Raw genomic sequence first — 23,077 nt, forward strand, 5'->3', positions numbered from 1 at the left:
CAGCAGTTGGAATATCGAACCCAGGTACTGGATACTGGGATTTCGGCAATTACTGGCTTAACCAAAGGGATTTTAGCCAGCATGATGATTGAGGAGGAACAAATGTTACAAGGTGGTACAGTAGTAAGGCCGGCACAGCCCTCCGTTACTACAAGTACAACCCAGGAATGGAGTACGTTTGGAGGTGAAGAGGGGCTGGTTAGGCCGTGGCCCACGGACTATATCCCTCTGGAATCAACTGAACCCAGTGAAAGAGGGGAAGATGGGGCTAACCAAGAAGCCGCGGAATATTACCACCGAATGGAAGGGCGGATGGGAGCAATGGAGGAGGAATTAGCTCAAGTTGTCTACCTTATTGGTGAGTTGGTGAGAGGCCAGAGAGAGGCGCGAGAAGCGGCCGATCAACTACGGCAAGTGCCGGCGATAGCTCAAGGACAAGTGCCTGTGGGTGACCCAATATCGGTGGGTACACAGTCCACTCTGGGATCAGGAGTGGGTCCACCACCAACACAAGTGCGGGCTACGCCAGTCCATACTACGCCAGCCCAAATGGCCGTCCCACAGCAATCGGTTTCGCAGGTGCTACCAACCCCTCCGCCGACATTACGGCCTCAAGTACAACCAGCGCCGCTCCAGACAATCACACAGAAAGTACCACCACCACTTACACCTCAGATCGTTCCTCAACAGCAACCACTTCCTCCCCCTCCAAGACTGGTGCCTCCGCAGAGACCTCCTAGACAGGTGATACCCCAGCAACCACCAACACTATGACCTCTGCCTCTCACGCAAATTCCCCCGGGGGCCCCGGGACTGATCCAGAGAGCTCTGTTGCCTGGAAGCCTGCCCAGGCCGTGACCGCTAGAGATTCCCAGAGATCCACAAGACCGGCCTAGAGGACTAATGCAGGGGCCGATGCCACAGCTTGCCCCTGTGCAGCTACCGCCGGATAGATGGAGAGAACCAGAATTACCATTAAACTGGATTAAACTGGAAGCCACTTTCAATGGCGATACACAAAAGTTGGGATTCTTTGTAGTACAAGCACTCCAGTTTTTTAACCATTGGGGACATCTGTTTCCGGATGAGGAAAGTAGAATTGATCACCTGGCATCGAGATTGGAAGGCAGAGCAACCGAATGGTATGTAACTTTATATGATTCTGGCGCTCCAGAATTAGACACTTTGCAAAGTTTTATGGCTGCCTTGCGTGCCCAATACGAAGACCCCCTTGAGGAGGATCGTTCCCGCACTGAACTGCAGACTTTACGGCAAGGTGCTCAACCAATCAGGGATTATGTGGCCAAATTCCGGCAGCTGGCAGCCAAATGCCCTCACTGCGAGGAAGGGACTAAAATTGTGATGTTTAAAGGAGGCATGAATCCCAAGTTACTGGATCGAGCCCTAATACAGGACGATCTGCCAACACTTCTAGGATGGATCCAACTGGCTTGTGAAGTCGAAAACTGCATACAACAGGTACGGTTAGTAGAGCAACAACAAGCTATAGGGGCAAGAAGAACATCAATAGTACCCAAAGGGGGTCAAGTGGGGCCCCCAAGTCGTGGGGCTAGAGACACTCGCTGGAGACAAGGACTTTGCCTCCAATGCAGCCGAAGTGGACATTTTGTGACACAATGCCCTGCACGCATACTGGCACCGGCTGCCCCCACCCCGGTGCGTCCCATACCAGCTCTGAGAGCAAGCAGGGGAAGGGGGATGCCAAAATGCAACCAACCAGAAAAAAGCTTGGAAGCAGAAGAGGTTTTAATGGAACTTGAAGTACAACTCCCAGAGAGTGAAGAGGAAGCACCCAGCCCTCAGTTGGGAAACGAGATGGATCTGTCGTAAAGAGACCCGAATGGCAGATCAAAAAGAAAATCACCCAAAACGAGGTGAGAGAAAAGGGGTCTATATTGTTTCTACCCGTGATATTAACAAACCCAAAAAGGGAAACACACATTTGCGTAGAAGGATTGATTGATTCAGGATGTTCCAGAGATATTATAGCCCTAGCCTTAGTCAACGGATTGGGTCTGGAAACTAGAGAACTAGAAAATCCTATTATTTTTTAACAAATTGATGGATCCAACATGAATCCCGTGACGTTAGGGACTTCCAGCTTGGGGATCATGGAGGGCTGACGCAGCTCGGGGAGCTGAGCTGTCCGTGCTGCTGTTTGTGAGGGCTAGTGGGGTGTAGATCGTCCACAGACCCCTGTTCTCAGGAGAACAGGCAAGTACACTTAAGACCTCGAGAGAGTGTTGATCTTGGCTGTGGGGGGGGATCTACGCAACGATAACCAACCCAGCCTTGAGGTCCCGCTCGTAGACGGGTGGCAAAGATCTCTGCAGCAGCTCTGGAGTCAAGCTTTTGGCTTAAGACCTCCGTACCCAAGCTTCAGCACCAAATTGGGAAAACTGGATTATTTTAATTACTGAAACAGCGATTACAACCCGTAAAGAAGGACTAATAAGATAAAGATTGCTATCTCTCTTTTTGAGAAGAAAATTGGTAAAAGAAACTGAATTAAAGTAGAAGATAAAAATTGCAAAAGACTTAAGAATTTACTGTGAATATTCCGGCAAAGTAATTGAGAAAAAAGAACTTTTTAGAGAAGAGCTAACACGGAAAATAGATTATTGTTTACATACCTGCGGCTTGAAAGAGATAGCGAAGTGTGAGAAAGCTGAAATATCACGAGAAACGCTGTGCTGAGAAGAGGAACTGGAAGTGCGTCAGTGTAACAGAAAGACTGGCTGGAAGCAGCCTTTAAAAAACCGGAAAAGGAAGAGTGCCATTTTGGAGAAGGGAAAGGGCTTGACCTCAAATTGGGCGGAAGTAGGACATTTTGGATAAGGGAAAGGGCATAAACTTCAAGTAAAAACCATAGAGAAAAGACACCCGACATTTTGGACACTAGGACTGCTACTTTTTAAAAGACTTCGTTAAAATTTGACGTTTATACCGAGAAAAGTAAATCAGCCACGCCACGGAGTTAAGGAAAAGAGCAGACTCGTGGGAGCAAGACAAAGCAAGCCCCACGATTTCGAAGAAAGAATGGCAAACGGCGCTGGACAGTCTCGACAAAAAAGTAGCAGAGGGAAATAAGGAGATCAAAGATATGATGCAAGAGATTGTGAAGGACATTAAGGAGCTTAAAGAGACTTTTAAATCAGAGATGGTGGAGTTGGTTAAAAATATTGATGAGGTCAAGAAAGAACTACAATCGATACAGCAGAAAGTTAAAATAGTGGAAGATGAAACTGACAAGTTGGCTGTATCACACAAGATAGAAACCAAGGGTCTGAAAGGAAGAATGGCCGTGGTGGAATGTAAACATATGGAAAAACAACTTAGATTCTGCGGAGTCCCGGAAGTGGAAGGGAAATCAACCCAAGAGCAGATTTCAGAAGTATTAGCAGAATTTTTGAACAAAGAATTAGATGAGGTAGCAGCCCTTCTAGTGGTGGCATACAGAATTAATTCAAAATATGCAGCACAAAAAAATTTACCAAGAGATATAATAGTCCATTTTACAACAAAAAGAATAAGAGAAGAGATTGTGAGTAAGCAATTTCAAAACCCTCTGGAAATTGATGGAAAAAGAGTGAGAATGATGAAGGAACTGCCTAGGGGGGTTTTGTTGGAGAGGAAGAAATACAGAGAACTAGTACAAATGCTGAAAGAATTGAACATTAGATATAGATGGGAAATACGAGAAGGATTGAGCTTTGAATTTCGTGAGATCAAAAGAACACTCAGATCTGGACATGAGATGGAAACGTTTATAAAGGATCATGAAAAAGACTTATCCAAAAGATCTAAAATTTGACTATGGAGTGTAAAATCATATCTTGGAATGTAAATGGACTAAACTCACCTTCTAAACGTAAAACCACTTTCCACTGGCTATCCAAACAACATTGTAATATAATTTGTCTGCAGGAGACACATATTAGGAAACAGGATGTGAAATGTATTGTCGAAGGCTTTCACGGCCGGAGAACGATGGTTGTTGTGGGTTTTCCGGGCTGTATTGCCGTGGTCTTGGCATTGTAGTTCCTGACATTTCGCCAGCAGCTGTGGCTGGCATCTTCAGAGGTGTAGCACCAAAAGACAGAGATCTCTCAGTGTCACAGTGTGGAAAAGATGTTGGCAGGTCATTTGTATCTACTCAGGAGGGGTGGGGTTGAGCTAAGTCATCCTGTAAGAGTTTCCCAGGGTGTGGAATGCTAACGGCGGGAGGCTTCACTGTATCCTGAGGAGGTTCTTTTGCATATGGATTGGGGCTTGATGTGCTAATCTCTGCAGGGCTATTGTCGGGTATAGAGTGTTTTGTTAGCCTGGCTTTTTTCAGAACTGGAAAACATGCTCTGTTCATTCTTAAGGTTTCTTCTTTCCTGTTGAAGTTTTGCTTATGCTTGTGAATTTCAATGGCTTCCCTGTGCAGTCTGACAAAGTAGTTGGAAGTGTTGTCTAGTATTTTGGTGTCCTGGAATAAGATACTGTGCCCTGTTTGAGTTAGGCTATGTTCAGCCACTGCTGATTTTTCAGGTTGTCCAAGTCTGCAGTGTCTTTCATGTTCTTTTATTCTTGTCTGGATGCTACGCTTTGTGGTCCCGATGTAAACTTGTCCACAGCTGCAGGGTATATGGTATACTCCTGCAGAGGTGAGGGGGTCTCTACTGTCTTTTGCTGATCGTAGCATCTGTTGTATTTTTCAGGTGGGTCTGAATACTGCTTGAAGGTTATGCTTTGTCATAAGCTTTCCCATCTGATCAGTGATTCCTTTGATATATGGCAAAAACACTTTTCCTGTAGGAGACTGTTTTTCCTTGGTTGTTTGATTCATCCTGGGTTTGATTGCTCTTCGGATACAACAGATGCTACGATCAGCAAAAGACAGTAGTGACCCCCTCACCTCTGCAGGAGTATACCGTATGGAGAAGAAGTAATCCTAAAACAAAACAATACACGTTCTATTCGGCGAGGCATTCGACATTATCAAGAATTGATATGATCTGGGCCTCTAAAGATCTGGCGGTATGGACCAAAGATGTGGAAGTAATGCCTAAAGTAGGCTCAGATCATAATCCAGTAATGTGGAAATTTGGGAAAGGCACCAAAAGACGAGGATGGAGGATAAATGAAGATCTGCTGCAATTAGAAGATAATATAGTGCTTACAGAGAGAGACCAAATTCTTTATACAATACAATTTAAATAAAGATGTTTCAACTGACAAAGTTTGGGACACCTACAAAGCAGTGATTAGAGGAACTTTAATGGATTTAAATGCAAGAGACAAGAGGAGAAAAGAAGAAAAAAGGCAAGAAATTATGAAAAAGATAAAGGCCAAGGAGTTACAATTAAAGAAAAGACCAGGGAAGAAGACTCTGTATCAAGAAATAAAAATTTTGCAAGAACAGTTGAGAGTAATGAATAATAAAGAATTAGAGTGGGAACTGAAAAAATTTAATCAAAAGTCATTTGAAGGTGCGAATAAACCTGGGAAATATTTAGCGTGGCAACTGAAAAAGAAAAGAGAGAAAAAAGGAATAACCAAGATTCAAGAAAATGGCAAGACGTTAACAGATCAATTGGCTATTAGTAGAGCTTTTTTAAGTATTATGCAAAACTGTATCAAAGAAAAGAATTGAATTTGGACACTATTGATCAATATTTGAACAAGATCAATTTACCGATATTATCAGGAAAATGGAAGGAAAAGTTGAATGCAGAAATAACGGAGAGGCTAAAAGAGGCTATTCGGACGACTAAGTTAGGGAAGGCACCAGGTCCAGATGGAATTACGGCTAGATTCTACAAATTATTGGAAAATGAAGTGGCACCTTTTTTGAAAGTGGTAATGAATGAAATTTTAAAAGGACAAAAGATACCAGAGTCTTGGAATGAGGCCAATATATCATTGATACCAAAAGAAAATCAAGATTTAAGTAATGTCAAGAACTATCGACCTATTTTACTGTTAAATAATGATTACAAAATTTTTGCAAAAAATTTGGTGGAGAGATTAAAGGACTGGTTAGTTGAGTTTATTGCAGAAGAGCAGGCAGGGTTCCTTCCAAACAGGCAAATTAGAGACAATTTGAGAACGGTAGTAAATACTATAGAATACTACGATAAACATTGTGAAAAAGAAGTTGGTTTCTTCTTTGTGGATGCAGAAAAAGCTTTTGATAATTTGAACTGGAACTTTATGTTTGCCACAATGGAAAGGCTGCAAATGGGAAAAGATTTTATTCAAGCAGTAAAAGGAATATATAGAGACCAATGTGCGGCAATTGTAGTAAATGACGATTTAACAAAAAAATTGGAAATAAGAAAGGGTACAAGACAGGGGTGCCCATTATCTCCATTGTTGTTCATTTTGATTTTGGAATTGTTACTGATTCAAATACGAGAAGATGATACTATAAGGGGCATAAAGATTAAAGAATTTACCTACAAGGTTAGAGCTTTTGCGGATGATGAGATGGTCATAGTGGAAGATCCAATACAAAACATGCCGAAGTTGCTTGATAAGATAAAACAGTTTGGAGATCTGGCTGGATTTTATGTTAATAAGAAGAAATCAAAGATACTATGCAAGAATATGACTAAACAAAAGCAACAAGAATTAATGGAAATTACCGATTGTGAAGTAACACATAAAGTTAAATATCTTGGAATTGAGTTAACTGCGAAAAATATCAATTTTTTCAAGAATAACTATGAAAAGCTATGGCAACAGATTGATAGAGACTTGATTAAATGGAATAAATTAAATCTGTCATGGCTGGGAAGAATAGCGGCAGTTAAGATGAATGTGTTACCACGGATCATGTTTTTATTACAAACAATTCCAATTATTAGAGACACTAAACCATTTGAAAAATGGCAGAGGAAGATCTCTGACTTTGTGTGGGCAGGCAAGAAACCTCGAGTAAAAATGAAAGTCCTGTGTGATGCTAAAGAAAGAGGTGGACTGCAGTTGCCGAATCTTAGATTATATCATGAAGCAATATGTTAAGTTTGGCTAAAAGAGTGGATGTCACTGAAAGATCGCAAGCTCTTAACATTGGAAGGTTATAAGAAGTTGTTTGGATGGCATGCCTACTTGTGGCAGGACAAAACAAAAGCTGATTCTATGTTTTTGCACCACTATATCAGAAGGAGCCTCTTCACGATTTGGAAAAAATATAAAAAATATCTGGGTGAAGGTATCCCCTCTTGGGTGGTACCGTTTGAAGTGATCGATCCGAGAGCTATCTATAATGAAGAATAATGTCTACCATATAAAGAGATATTGATTATGGAACAAAAAATGATAAGAATCAAAACGGAGGAAGAGTTATCATCTTGTTATGGATGGTTCCAATATAGACAGATTAGAGACCTTTATAACTCGGATTGTTCAAAAGAAGGAATCAAATGGAAAAACTCAGAGTTGGAAGAGACTATACTACAAGAAAGTTAAAAGAAGATATCTAAAATCTATAAAATACTTTTGAAGTGGTATACAGAGGATGAGACGGTCAAAGTAGAGATGGTGAAGTGGGCAATTCATTGTCATAAAGAAATAACAATGGAGTCATGGGAACATTTATGGAAAACTACAATGAAGATTTCAACTTGTACCAGTATTAAAGAGAATGTGTATAAGATGATTTATAGATGGTATTTAACGCCTAAGAAACTTGCGCTTGGACATGTAAACATGTCAGATAAACGCTGGAAATGTAAAAAGCATGAAGGATCATTGTATCATATGTGGTGGACGTGTGAAGTAGCCAGATAGTACTGGGGAGATATTATAGAAGTAATAAACGAGATTTTGCAGACCCAAATAAAGAAGAACCCAGAGCTATTGCTACTGAATTTAAGTATGGAAGATGTTCCTATGCAATACAGAACATTACTATTTTACATGACGACGGCAGCAAGACTTTTATATGCGCAGAAATGGAAGGTGCAAGAAATACCAACTATTGAAGATTGGCTGCATAAATTGCTGTACATGGCGGAAATGGATAAAATGACAAGAAAGCTGAGAGAACAGAATTCAGCAGAATTTTTTACTGATTGGGGAAGATTGAAAACATATTTAGAAAAGAAGTGGGACGTGAAAGGGGAATTATGGCAATTTGAAAATTATTAGAATGTTTTTTTTTTACTAGAGGAGACAGAATCTTTACCATATGAAGTGAAGTATTAGCTAATTGTTAGCCTAAATTTAAGTGGATTTGGAGTTAATAGATATTGGTAAAATTAATAAAGTAGATACTTTATTTAATTGTTAGCTTAAACTTAAATATATTTGAAGTCAATAGATAGTAATAGATAATAGATTTTAAGTTAATAATAATAGTTCTGAAGTTAACAGATAGGGCTTAGTTTAACAAAGCAGAATGTAAACATGATACAATGAGTTACAGAAATAGGGGATAGATTAGGAATAGATTAAGATATAGGGTTGGAAAGCTGTTGGAAGTCCTGAAAAAGGGGGGAGAGAAAGGGTGGGGGAAAATGATATTGAGATGTTATTTGAAAGTTGTATGTATTAATATTCTCACCTAATAAAATTTTGGGGAAAAAAAAGAATCCCGTGACTGTAGAAACCGAACCCATACCCACTGGTATGAAAAACCACTGGGAAAGGAGATGCTTTGTAATCAGCCAAGCTGCAAAATACCCTCTTATCGTCGGCAGTCGTTGGTTATGGGATCATAACCCTCACATAGACTGGACAAAAGGAACAGTGGACTTCAATACTAACAATTGCACTCAACATTATTGGCAACCCGAATGGGGAAGGCCTGAACCACCACAATTAGATGTAGCCCTTCTAACTCAAGAGGATTTGAATCGCATCCCCAAGGAATATAGAGGTCTGAAACAAGCGTTCAGTGAAGAGGAGGCCGACAGTCTTCCTCCCCATCGTGCTACTGACTGCGCCATTGAGATTATTCCGGGAGAAAGTCTGCCAAAAGGCAAATTATATTCCATGAGTCAGTTGGAAAGAGAAGAACTAAGAAAATTTATTGATAAAAACTTGGCAAGAGGATTCATCCGTCCAGCTAATAGCCCTCATGCAGCTTCTGTACTCTTCGTAAAGAAAAAGGATGGAGACTTAAGACTATGCACCGACATCAGAGGAATCAATGCTGTGTCTACAACCAACGCCTACCCCATCCCACTCATCAGAGATTTACTCAACGTCGTGGCACAAGGTAAGATCTTCTCCAAATTAGATTTGAAAGATGCCTATTTTCATGTAAGAATTAAAGAGGGAGATGAATGGAAAACTGCGTTCAATACGCCATTAGGACAATATGAATACCTTGTTATGCCTTTTGGCTTATCTGGAGCCCCGTCTGTATACATGTCCATGATCAATGAAGTATTGCACAAATATTTATATAAAGGAGTGGTCGTTTATCTAGATGATGTGTTAATTTACTCGAAAACAAAGGAAGAACATGTAAAATTAGTGCGAGAAGTGCTGACCACTTTAATGTGCCACAAGCTCCCTATCAAACTCTCTAAATGTGAGTTTCATTAAACGGAATTGGATTACTTAGGCTACCGTATATCCGGGCAAGGGCTAAAAATGGATCCTGCCAAAATACGAGCAGTGTAAGATTGGCAAACTCCTTCTACTCGAAAACAATTGCAATCTTTCCTAGGATTTGCAAACTTCTATAGAGACTTCATAGAAGGTTTCACTCAAATTGCCCTTCCACTAACGGAGCTCCTCAAAACTAAAGATAAAGGGGAACAAGCAAGAAAACCCACCTCCAAATTAGACTGGAGCCCACAATACCAAATAGCTTTTGAGAAACTCAAAGCTAAATTTACATCCGAGCCCGTTTTACAACACCCCGATGAAAATCGCCCATTCATAGTGCAAGTCGATGCCAGCGATGTGGCAATAGGGGGGGTGTGCTACTGGAAAAGGGGGAAAACGGAAAAGCCAAACCATGTGCATATCTCTCTAGAAAATTTTTTGAATCTGAAAGGCATTGGAATGTATGGGGAAAAGAAGCCTTTGCCGTTAAAGTGGCTCTTACAGTATGGCGTCACTGGCTTGAAGGAGCCAGGCACCCTTTTGAGGTTTGGACTTATCACAAAAACTTAGAAGTAGGGATGTGCGTTTCGGCATTCAGAATGCCGAAAGAATGCCGAAACAAAAGTGTTTCGGCTTCTTTCGGGGAATGCCGAAACGTTTCGGGGAATGCCGAAACATTTCAGGTAGCCGAAAGAAAAAAGCCGAAACGTTTCGGGATTCTTTCGGCTTTCTTTCGGCTTTTCAATGGGAAAATGCCTCCGTCTTCCCGGACATCTGGGGGAGGCATTTTCCCACCGAATAAGCCCAAAATTGGTGGGGACCTTCCTCTAACCCTTCTCTAACAACCACCCAAGTTTCAGACAGATTGGACTTTGGGGGGCCATGTTATGGCCCCCCAAAGCAGGTCCCCCCATCCTCCCATAAGAAAGCGAAGGAGCAGCATATTGTTAGCATGCTGCTGCTAATCTTTCTTCATTATTTCCTATGGGGAAAAAATGAAGAGGCAGGCTTCCTTTGCCAGGGGTGGCATTTTGCATGCAAAATGCCCCCTTACCCTCAGGGGCCATTCTCCCACCCCTCCTCCCACCCCCCACCAAGGCTCAGCCTGCTCCCACTTGGGGGGGCCATTTCATGGCCTCCCCAAGTAGGTGCTCTAATCTCTACCACTGACAGCTGGGGGAGGCTTGTGTTGCCAGGGGTGGCATTTTGCATGCAAAATGCCCCCCATCCCTCTGGGGCCCTTCTCCCACCCCTCCTCCCACCCCCCACCAAGGCTCAGCCTGCTCCCACTTGGGGGGGGCATTTCATGGCCTCCCCAAGTAGGTGCTCTGCTCTCATCTCTACCACTGACAGCTGGGGGAGGCTTGTGTTGCCAGGGGTGGCATTTTGCATGCAAAATGCCCCCCAGCCCTCTGGGGCCCTTCTCCCACCCTTCCTCCCACCCCCCACCAAGGCTCAGACTGCTCCCACTTGGGGGGGCCATTTCATGGCCTCCCCAAGTAGGTCCTCTCAGCCCCTAAAGTCCACCCCTTACAGCCCACACAAACCCAATTCCCCCCCAGCTGCCACACACAGACCCAAATCCCCACATTAGCCCCTCACAGACCCAAATCCACCCCCACCTGCCCCACACCCATAACCCCAGGAACAGGCTGGCAAAGGCCAGCCCTCTCCCTTTGTTCCCTATGCTGGGAACTTCTAAACTCTCTTTCCTTGGGCAATTCTGCACAGCCCAGGGGTGCCACAATGGTGGGCACACTTCTGAGTGCCAGCTGGTCCCTGTGAAAGAGCACCTGAACCACAGACACCCTCCCTCAAATTCCCCCACCACCTACAGAGATGGCTGGCCAGCCAGCCCCATTGTTCCCTATGATGGGAACCAACTGCACAACAAAGAATAAAACAAGAACAACACAAAATAAAGTTTAAAAAAAATTATTTTCTCCCTTCCAAAGTACAAGTAGGCAAAGCATTATGACACATTATACCAGCAGTCCCCCACACAGAAAAATTAAAACAAAACTCACTTAACATCAGAGAATCACAAAGCATGATTCCTGTCAAAAACACTTTATTTCTTGAACAGCTTTAGGTTACACAGCAGGGGGGAACACCAAAGGGCATGGCAGCACTATCTTACACAAAAATAACACAACTCACTTAACATCAGAGAATCACACAAACACAATTGCTGTCAAAAACGGTGAAGTGGGTTGTATCATTTTTTGTAGTACATTGCTATCATGCCCTGTTGTGCCCTCCTACTGTGTAACCTAAAGCTGTTCAAGAAATAAAGTGTTTTTGCCAGGAATTGTGTTTTTGTGATTCTCTGATGTTAAGTGAGTTGTGTTATTTTTGTGTATGATAGTGCTGCCATGCCCTTTGGTGTTCCCCCCTGCTGTGTAACCTAAAGCTGTTCAAGAAATAAAGTGTTTTTGCCAGGAATTGTGTTTTTGTGATTCTCTGATGTTAAGTGAGTTGTGTTATTTTTGTGTAAGATAGTGCTGCCATGCCCTTTGGTGTTCCCCCCTGCTGTGTAACCTAAAGCTGTTCAAGAAATAAAGTGTTTTTGACAGGAATCATGCTTTGTGATTCTCTGATGTTAAGTGAGTTGTGTTATTTTTCTGTGTGGGGGACTGCTGGTGTAATGTGTCATAATGCTTTGCCTACTTGTACTTTGGAAGGGAGAAAATAATTTTTTTAAAACTATATTTTGTGTTGTTCTTGTTTTATTCTTTGTTGTGCAGTTGGTTCCCATCATAGGGAACAATGGGGCTGGCTGGCCAGCCATCTCTGTAGGTGGTGGGGGAATTTGAGGGAGGGTGTCTGTGGTTCAGGTGCTCTTTCACAGGGACCAGCTGGCACTCAGAAGTGTGCCCACCATTGTGGCACCCCTGGGCTGTGCAGAATTGCCCAGGGAAAGAGAGTTTAGAAGTTCCCAGCATAGGGAACAAAGGGAGAGGGCTGGCCTTTGCCTGTTCCTGGGGTTATGGGTGTGGGGCAGGTGGGGGTGGATTTGGGTCTGTGAGGGGCTAATGTGGGGATTTGGGTCTGTGTGTGGCAGCTGGGGGGGAATTGGGTTTGTGTGGGCTGTAAGGGGTGGACTTTAGGGGCTGAGAGGACCTACTTGGGGAGGCCATGAAATGGCCCCCCCCAAGTGGGAGCAGTCTGAGCCTTGGTGGGGGGTGGGAGGAAGGGTGGGAGAAGGGCCCCAGAGGGCTGGGGGGGCATTTTGCATGCAAAATGCCACCCCTGGCAACACAAGCCTCCCCCAGCTGTCAGTGGTAGAGATGAGAGCAGAGCACCTACTTGGGGAGGCCATGAAATGCCCCCCCCCAAGTGGGAGCAGGCTGAGCCTTGGTGGGGGGTGGGAGGAGGGGTGGGAGAAGGGCCCCAGAGGGATGGGGGGCATTTTGCATGCAAAATGCCACCCCTGGCAACACAAGCCTCCCCCAGCTGTCAGTGGTAGAGATTAGAGCACCTACTTGGGGAGGCCATGAAATGGCCCCCCCCAAGTGGGAGCAGGCTGAGCCTTGGTGGGGGGTGGGAGGAGGGGTGGGAGAATGGCCCCTGAGGGTAAGGGGGCATTTTGCATGCAAAATGCCACCCCTGGCAAAGGAAGCCTGCCTCTTCATTTTTTCCCCATAGGAAATAATGAAGAAAGATTAGCAGCAGCATGCTAACAATATGCTGCTCCTTCGCTTTCTTATGGGAGGATGGGGGGACCTGCTTTGGGGGGCCATAACATGGCCCCCCAAAGTCCAATCTGTCTGAAACTTGGGTGGTTGTTAGAGAAGGGTTAGAGGAAGGTCCCCACCAATTTTGGGCTTATTCGGTGGGAAAATGCCTTCTCCAGGCGTCCTGGAAGACGGAGGCATTTTCCCTTAGAAAAAAGCCGAAAGAATGCCGAAATAATGCCGAAAGAATCCCGAAAGCTGAAAGCCGAAAGAGATTCTTGTTTCGGCTTTCGGCTTTAACGATAGAGAATCTTCTTTCGGCTTTCTACTTTCGGCTATAGCCGAAAATTTTTGGCTTGCACACCCCTACTTAGAAGCATTAAAAAGCCCTAGACGCCTTAATGCCAAACAACTCAGATGGGCGGAATTCTTTTCTAAATTTAATTTCACCCTCAACTTTCTACCGGGGAAAACTAACTTCTTAGCTGACGCTCTCTCACGCATGCCCCAACAGCAGAGCAAGAGGGAGGAAACCATTGACACAGTATTCACTCCCCACCAACTAGGAGGAGTGGTTACTACTCGCAGCCAAACTGCGCAAACACAAGCAGAAGAAAAGGGGTGGAGAGCAAAAGTGAAAAGCGAGGTGGAAAAAGAAGGGGAGGTAGCACCCAAAGCAAAAATGTCTCAAACGGCGGAGGGAGACTAGGTTAAAGAAGATAAACTGTATAAACCAGCCAGTCTCCGAAGGGAAATTCTACAGCGTTGTCATGATGCCCGCACCGCGGGTCATTTTGGCTACCTAAAAACCCTCCACTTAATACAGAGACAATTTTGGTGGCCTGGGATCAGAAAGGATGATGTATCTTCATGCCCAACCTGCATAAGTGCCAAAACCAGAAAAGGGAAACCACCGGGACTTTTACAACCAAGGGAAACCCCCAATAGACCCTGGGAAGTAATTTCTATGGACTTTATTACAGATTTACCTCCCTCCAAGGGTTGCTCCTGTATTTTAGTGGTTATAGGTTTATTTTCCAAACAAGCACATTTCATCCCCTGTACAACCATTCCCACCACCAAAAAACTAGCTGAAGTATTTATGAAACACATTGTGAAGCTGCACTCTTTTCCTTCTAAGGTGACATCGGATCGCGGCGGACAATTCATTGCCAACTTTTGGCGGGAGCTACTACAATTAACTGGAATAGAACAAGGAATCAGTTCCGCTTTCCATCCGCAAAGTGACGGACAATCGGAAAAAACTAATCAAATATTAGAGCAATTTCTCCGCTGCTATATTAACTTTGAACAAGACAACTGGGCGAAGCTTCTTCATTTTGCCGAATACTCTTATAACAACACAGTCCACAGTTCAACTGGGGAAACCCCCTTTAAAATTGTACACGGCTACGATGGCAAAGCATTCCCCTTTGAACTGCCCGTGAAACAACAACCCAAGGGAGATCTTCATCAATGGTGGACTACCCTCAGTGAACAATGGGCAGCCATCCAAACCGCTCTAAACAAAGCAAAGGCAGACTATAAAAAATATGCAGATCGCCACCGTGCGAAACAATGGGAATTGCACCCAGGAGACAAAGTATACATATCAACAAAGAACCTTAGGATGGATCAAACCAGCAAGAAACTTGCTTTAAAATATTTGGGACCGTTTCCTGTTAAAAGAGTGATTAATCAAGTGACTGTAGAAATCGATCTTCCAAAGAACTTACACCACGTCCACCCAATGTTTCATGTCAGTCTCTTAAAAAAGGTTCCTGCACCAGATAAATGGCATCCATCACCAGCCACCCCTATTCCCACCATGATCAATGACCAGGTACACTACAAAATTGATGAAATTCTGGACTCTAAAATCAGATATCACAAATTGTTTTATTTAGTTCGTTGGAAAGACTTTGAGGAAGGGTACAAAGAATGGGTAGAGTCCATCCATGTGAAAGCCCCCAGACTTATTAAACAGTTCCATCAAGCATATCCAAACAAACCAGGGGGAGAGGGGTCTTAAGGGGGGCAGAATGTCAGAAGCTGTTTTAACCTAAGTAACGCCATATTTAATCCTGTAGTGTTTAGTCTTCTTTCCCTCCAGGCCACACCTGCAAGGAGCCGATTCCATGGGAAAGGATACTGTCTTATCTGCTGTCTCGACCTTGGCCAGCTCAGCGCTCCTCTGAGAAGTTTTGCTGTATGAACTCAGGGGGGAGGCTGGGCTCAGGGAGTGTGAAATGTAACAACCTTTACTCTGTGATTCATTCCTAGCAACGCTTTGCTTGGCCAGGATCTCTAATCCTGGAATATGTACATTTGGACTTGAATGCTGTCTTTCACAATAAACCTTTTGAAATCAAAAGACCTTGTCTTCTTGCAGAAGGGAGTGAAACACTATCAAGTCTGGAATGCCATAGCCTGACACTTCAGACGAGGCCTGCTATCTTACTTCCACCAATATGTCAGAACAATCGTGAAATATACTCCTACTTTGGGATTTCTGCTTTCGTTTTTTGTGCTTCTTATGAGGCTCTGCTTACTGCTATGGTGCTTTTGCTCTACCCTAATGTAAGCTTAACAGAGCTGCAGAAATAGAGCCCTGCATAGCCTTGACCAATAGCAGGAGGTTGGAGTGAGCCACTGCGAGTCCCATGCACATCACCATGGAGGCTTGGTTGTAGGACATGTTCTCCCGTGACCTTGATAAGTTACCGACAAAAAGGCAAATCCCCCTAAGAGCCTCCATGTTGTTTCATGGCCAAGGCAGAGGTGCATCTCCAGGTATAGAACTTCTTTGGAAGGCTGGCAGCAGCGAAAGCCCTTCGTGATGGGGCTGAGTATGGAGGAACACTGGGTGGGGAAAAGGTCTGTCCCTGACATCTTGTGCTCTTAAGCCCTCCACTTGTCTAAGAAATGCAGGGCGGGGGGGGGGGGAGTTAGATTAACAGAGTTATTTTGTTTTGTTAAGAGCGAAACCTATGACTTGTCTGAGCACCAAACTGGAGATCGTCAGGGTAAACTCCTCTCATTGATGTCATTACAGTCTAAGGACCATGCTTGCAATCCATGGGAGGTGCTTTCACAACAGTCATCCTTAAATTTTGGAGAGGAAAAGTTTCTAGATCAAAGTGCAGTTTGTCTTAAGTTCCCTATGTAGTTTTTAGCTATGAAAACTATTCAGATCTCTAAGGCAAACTGGTAGCCAACTGATGTGAATATGGTGGGGTGAGGATGCAGGCATTTCCCTGGTCCCATGAAGAAGCTCAGCTCACCCCACTACACCTCCAATGTACCCCTGCATAATGTGAGTGAGATGCACTTCTGAAATGAGCAGAGTCTTGAACACGGCTGCACTTCCAGGCAGGTGCTTGCTCATTTATCACCAGATTTTCACCATTCGAGACAGATTACTGATGTCACAAGCACTTATTCCGCAAGCTGCTCATTTTGGCAGAGGTTGCTCAGACTACTGGTAAAAGTAGGTAGAGAGAGGGGAAAGCCCAAAAGCTACTTATTTCCCACAGAAGCCTTTGCCCTCACTTGGCTCCTTTATCAACATAAACCAGATGTTCAAGGAGTGCTTACTACAGACAACATTAATACAACTTACTGAATAACTTGTTTGTATAGTAAGGGCTGGGCTCATAGTTTAACACACATTTCTGAAAATGTTTCAACATTTTAAAGCGACACTGACACTTCCAAACAGTTCTTAAGAGAAAGCATGACTGTCTTTGACATTTATTAATTTAGGTTTCAACCTGTAACACAATGTGCTTTGTGCAGTGTAGTGTACGTCTCAAGCAGCTCAATGAAACAGACAAGTTAGACACAAAGAAACCTGAAGAGGCTTTATTGTGGAAATTTCCTCAATATTGCAATGGCAAATATTAATTTCTCAGGAGTCCATTTGGTTTTTGAGGGTGTGTGCAGACTATTTCTTGCTGGGATATGGTAGGCTTACAGTTGGACTGGCAACCCCTCAGAGATCCCTCTCTTCATTTATTAGCCATGACCATCTAATTAACTAATCAACCTTGTTTCCAACGATAACTCAATGCAACCAGGCATCTCTAGCAGCTCATCTCCCTGCTCTAACATTCTCATTTATTTTATGTTATGTGGCTGAAACCACACATTTCTGCACATATGTCTCAACTCATCTAGTGAATTAGTGAGCATTCATATAAAAATTATTATTAAGGTGGAGCTCTCAACCCAATTTTGTTATAATCATAATGGATAGGTTTCTTTCTATCCATTGCATCTTTATCCTCCACTCTTCTTTCAAGGAACTCAGGGCAGCAAATACGGACCTCCTTTTCCCATTTTATTGTCACAACATGCTTATGAGGTAGGTTGGCCTGGGACACAGCAACTGGCCCAAGAGCACCCAGTGAGCTTCATGTCAGAGGACAGAGCTGTCTCCAGTCTGACACTCAGACCATTCCACCACACTGTCTGAGTTGTATAAGAAACCTAAGCACAACATTTGGAGCAAACCCTGACTGCAAGCAAATGATGGAATGAAGCTTTGAAATACCAGGACTACTTTTCCATAAGGGTCATTCATCTTACCACTTTTTCCTTGTAAACAATATACTTCAGCCACTTGAAATCTTGCCACTTGAACCCTGCTAGTACAAAGAGAGAATCCTTTTCATATTGTTCAGGTTTCTGGATGGCCCCTTCTGGGTATGTTATCCGCAGGGTTGTCTTGCCACCCACATCCTTTTCAAAACCTTTTACTGGAGCAGAGTTAAGCCTGCAGAGAGACCAGAGACCAGAGTCATAACAATTGTGTGCAATTTGGAAGAAAACAGAAATAAACTTCATTTACTAAAAGAGGAGCAGAGGATACATGAGCAAATGATGAGATTCTGGGAACTTATAATTGCTAGTGATACAGTAGCTTAGTGGTTAAGTGACTGGGCTCCAAGTCAGCACTCTGCTGATTCAACTCCCACTACTGCCATGAGCTCTGCAGGTGGCCTTGGGTAAGCCACTCCTCTCAGCCCCAGCTATAGTGTGAGGATAAAAATAACACTGACTTTGTTCATCATTTTGAGTGTGGTACTAATCTGTCCAGAAGAGTGGTATATAAGCACACTGTTGTTGATGATGATAACAACAACAACAACAACAACAACAACAACAACAACAACAACAACAACAACTTTGCTTTATCTGCACATCAGGACAGCTAATGGATGGTCTAATCCTTGGAGGTAATATGTATGACCAAAGACTCTCTGTAGAAAGTGACAAACACACTCCACCTAATCAAGCAACAAGGAATTTCAGAATTCATTGTATTTTCGGACTCTCACAGGTCCAAGGTTACAAAGTCAGCCATTACTTCCAATGGCTTGACTCCTAAGGATGTCTTCTGTTGCTGTTATAGGTACAGAATCAGCAGAAGAGCAATAATTGCTTCACAAGGAGTCCAGCACTAATAAACCTTCAGTGTATCCAAATTGGGCTTTCTGTTTAGTGCTTGGGGTTCGTTCAGAAATTGGGTCAGGCTGCAATTAATCTGTATTAATCTGTGCTGCTTATTCTTACCATTCTGCTATATCTGGGCTTTTCTTATAACCCACTGAGCTGTTGTTTAGTGTTTATTCTATGGAAAGGTCACAGTGCTATGCATGGAATTGATCACAAGAGACACACAGCACAAATGGCCCACCAAGTGCCACTATGCTTTTCATCAACAATTGAGTTCTGTGGTGTAACAGCAGCTATGAGGTAGCACTATATTATCCAACATATACTGAGAAGTTCTAGGCACTCAAACAGGTGCTCAACTGGTTTTAGAAAAAGAGCTTTGGGAATACCTTGCATACTCTGCCTATGAAGTGGTGTCACAGTACTATCATTTCTACCAGACTACAATCAAAACACTGTGGCAACTGGGTTTCTGCTCCCTCATAATCCAGTTAGGCCAGAACTAGACATTGTGATAAATACGTAGTTGCTGCCAAGAACAACAAACCCACATCTGTTCTATTCCCTGTACTGTCTAGCATTATACAACATGCAATGAAATGGGTGGGATTCAGTGATCCATTTATGGAAGATGCAGGTGGTTGTGGATCTTTTCCACATTCCCCTCCCCCTCCAGCAGTCAACTATGCAAAAGTATTAAGTGCAAATGCTAGGGGTGTGCCATATATTTCAGTGAGGATTTTTTGGCATGAGAAGAGGACATTGTCAAAAAGTTTTGTTTCCATCTGTTTATTGAACCTCTTGGCAGCTGCTTCAATATCATTTTAATATGCTCTCATAGCCGTTGTAGTAATCTCTGTTTGTGTGACTATCTGCTGCCCAGACAACACATGTACATCATGGTTCCATCTCCTATGTCCTCCTACTACTAGTATGATGGGCTGTACTTTTGGGAGATGGCTCAGTACTAAATGCACTTTCACGACTTGCAAGAATTGCTCTATTACATAAGATACCTGGAGTCCATGAATGCCAACAAACATGCATCATCCTATTCAAGGCACTTTTTAATTTAGACTTCAATACAGAGCTGGTTTGCCACATTTATTTTTGAATATGGATTCCTCCCCCCCAAGAGCTTCTCTTCTTGTTCATAGGCAGCAACATCCTCACCTCCTCATTCATACATGCATTTAGATACATTTAAGTTTTACAGCTTATATCCCTCCGCTTACAGTCGATGAGGAGCTCTACATATGTCTTTTGATTACCAGTTGAAAAAGGGGCTTTGGATATGTAGATATGAAAATCAGGGTCAAAAATTCAAAATAACATGACATAGGGGGTGCATCCTGATGGTCTCTCCAGAAAGTGGTCATTTCTAGACTCCTTGCCAAGAATCCCAGTTTTAAATTAACTTGGAAAACAGTCTCTTTCAGTGGGTGTCTTAGCAAAGCCTAGAAGCTTTTCCTTCTATTGCACAGTAAGCTGTCTTAATCCCCAGCAGGGGATATTCATTAAACAAATTTGGTACAAAAGCTGTAAGATGGCCTCACTCTGCCCCTAGAATCATTCTTCTTTGTGCTCAGAGCAAAGCAAGAGGACATATGTCACTCCTTTCCTAAACTCTTCACTCAACTGAGGATTGTACACAGTTCTGCAGCACTAGAACAGGGTCAATCTGAGGTGTCTAGGTAATCTCTCCAGCAGCACTGCCTCTGTCAACTATTAATGGCTAATTTTTCATAAAATAGACACACACACCCCACTGAGAAGGTATCCATAAAGAAAGAGCACTGGTTTGTGTATCACATGAAGGAAGACATTCTCAATATTGAACAAGCATAAAACATTTAAAAATACAATAATGAATATCTATAGTCTTTATTACTACTACTCCAGCAACTAAGAACTGCAGCTGCTAGCTGCTTATTTAGATATCAAAATCTGAAATAGAATAAGAACCATAGAAAACCTCACCCTGTTCCAGAAGACTCACCTGATAACAATGTCATAGTCATCAATTTTCAACCCCAATGATTTGTTTGCTAGAATGCCACCATTCCCTACAATGATACATCGCCGGCAACTGAGACTGGAAAGGAAACGCAGGGAAAGGCCATTTCAACAGTAAAATTCACTAGCATAGAATTCTCTCTTATCAAGATCTGATATAACTAGCATCTGTTCAAGCATACTTACCGTACTATATTATGAAGTAACAAATGACGGGATAAGTCCCAACTCTCCCATTAAGCAATTTAACTGATTGCAGATAATTCTGCTTTTGTTTAGGAGATTAGTAATTGCTTAACTAAATGCTGTTTAACCACATGCACAAGGATAAGATTATATGGCAGCCTGCCTAAAATGCAGGGATAGAAACCAATCACATGCTTAAAATAAATATTATCTACAATCCGTATGGGAGAAAATGACAGTGGAAGCAGACCATAAGGGTAATGGTAAAAAAAAAATGCAGAGAGACTGGCCTACTGTACTTTAGCAAAAGTTACAGACAAAACTGTAGCTGCCTGGTATTCTTCAAGAACTCCTAGAAGCCTTCCTCTGATACAGATTGCCACCACCCCAAAAGTTGGGAATGTCAGGGCCGTGTGAGGTAAGCACTCAGCAAACCCTGGGAATTACCCAGCTATAAAGCACAAAAATGTTGAGAAGCCAGCTAGATTTTTGGTTAAATGATTTTAAAATCCAGTCAAACGGATACTGAGATTCTTTCCTCTTCAGCTTACTATTCAGATTGACATTAGATCTAGATGTCTTTACATATATTTCAGCCTACTTCCTCTTATCCTCTGCTCAGTAGCCTGCAAAATAACATTTGCCTTGACATCCTGTATAGCACCCTGCTACTTCACTTGGAAGCTGTAACTATCTTCTCCCTCCCTCCTTTGCCCAAGCTAAAATTCCCAGTACCACAGCCCTTTACAGGTCCTCATCACCCAAGCAAACCAGAGCTGTCCGTGTAGTTCAGGAACAATCATAGAATGCTTTCAGGAGCTCCTTATGCATCCGCTTCCAAACATACAGGAAGAGCTATTGTGGGAATTGTGAGAAAATACCACCAGGCAAGTTTTTTGAAAAATCTGAGAGATTATTTAAACTGCTAAAAGTTTACTTTTGAAGCTGCTATGCTGTCATTACAGTCAATATAACTATACAGAAACACTCCCACAGGGCTTCTGTGATACTTTTCAGAGGGTCTACATTTTAACCATGTTTTAAGTAACAAAATTACATCAAGAACTGCACAAGTACTTCTCCAGAGGTAATTGCACACACCTGAGGTACTAGAGTATTAGAATTTCTTACTCTGATTCCTGACTAGAGATGTAAAATTTACAGCAATTGTGAAGCTATGTGAGGAAAACAGATTATGGAGAAAAAGTGAAATACACACAGTGTGTACTTTCTTACCAAGCTTAAGGTTATATTGATTTTACAATATAAAATGCACCAGCTAGCATGTACAATTATACCACTTGCCATATTTATTAAAGAATATCTTCATTTTCTACAAGAAAAATTTCAAATATACCCAAAATGTGTGTGTGTGTGTGTGTGTGTGTGTGTGTGAGAGAGAGAGAGAGAGAGAGAGAGAGAGAGAGAGAGAGAGAGAGAGAGAGAGAGAGAGAGAGAACTGCAATCTGTTACAACCTTTGCTACCTTAGCACATATTTTAGTTTTTGTTATCTGAGAGGTAAAAAAAAAAGAGTTGAACACAAAAAGCACAAATTTTGTAACAAACAAAATGACATGTATTACTTGAAAAGAAACAGTCTTACTAGCAGCATATTTGGATACTGAGTTAAACTTTATAGCATTGAATTCTTCAATACCATACACATTATAGCATATTTAGTTGTGGTCAAAATTAGTCATGTTTAAACAATAAAATACCCTTGAAATTACATTGCCTCCAGCTATAAGTTGCTTGTTTCCCAGATTGTGGTTGTCTGGGTAATAGTCCTTTGACGGGAGAACTGCAAAGGTTGACCACAAGGGGCCAGGTCAAAAGGAGAGCAGATCCAGGGTATAGGCTTCAACTACTACCATCCAACTAAATCAAAGCTATCCGGGGAGGGCAAGTAGCAGTCTACATGCAAGGAAGGTCCCCCTACTCCTCTCATAAGCATAGACAGCACCTTTTAGCTGCAGAAACACATCTTGGATTTGAGTGTTGCACATACTACAATATATACAGGAATTATTCTTTAACTCTGTTTCCCATAAAAATAATTATACTATACATTTTGCATGAGTAAAATCCCTGTTGTTGTTTTCTAAAAAATCTTTCATTCCAAATAGGAAAATATGCTCCCCAAAACTTCCATTTTTAATGCTCC

The 23,077-nt window shown here is 42.6% G+C and overlaps 1 protein-coding gene across 4 annotated transcripts in view; it reads right to left on the reverse strand.

The window, feature by feature from the left end:
• ST3GAL3 (ST3 beta-galactoside alpha-2,3-sialyltransferase 3) overlaps positions 1-23,077 on the reverse strand; it is a 459,765-nt gene that overhangs the window by 147,409 nt on the left and 289,279 nt on the right. For 3 of the 4 annotated variants that reach the window (XM_054979381.1, XM_054979379.1, XM_054979380.1), the window contains 2 exons: positions 20,710-20,805; positions 17,841-18,027 (listed from right to left, as the gene is read on the reverse strand). In XM_054979381.1, coding sequence (XP_054835356.1) covers positions 17,841-18,027; positions 20,710-20,805 — 283 coding nt within the window. Of the gene's footprint in view, positions 1-17,840; positions 18,028-20,705; positions 20,806-23,077 lie in introns of those variants that run through there. The other variant, XM_054979382.1, reaches the window with a different exon arrangement.

Source organism: Eublepharis macularius, chromosome 5 (assembly GCF_028583425.1).
Source record: "Eublepharis macularius isolate TG4126 chromosome 5, MPM_Emac_v1.0, whole genome shotgun sequence".
Taxonomy (NCBI): Eukaryota; Metazoa; Chordata; class Lepidosauria; order Squamata; family Eublepharidae; genus Eublepharis; species Eublepharis macularius.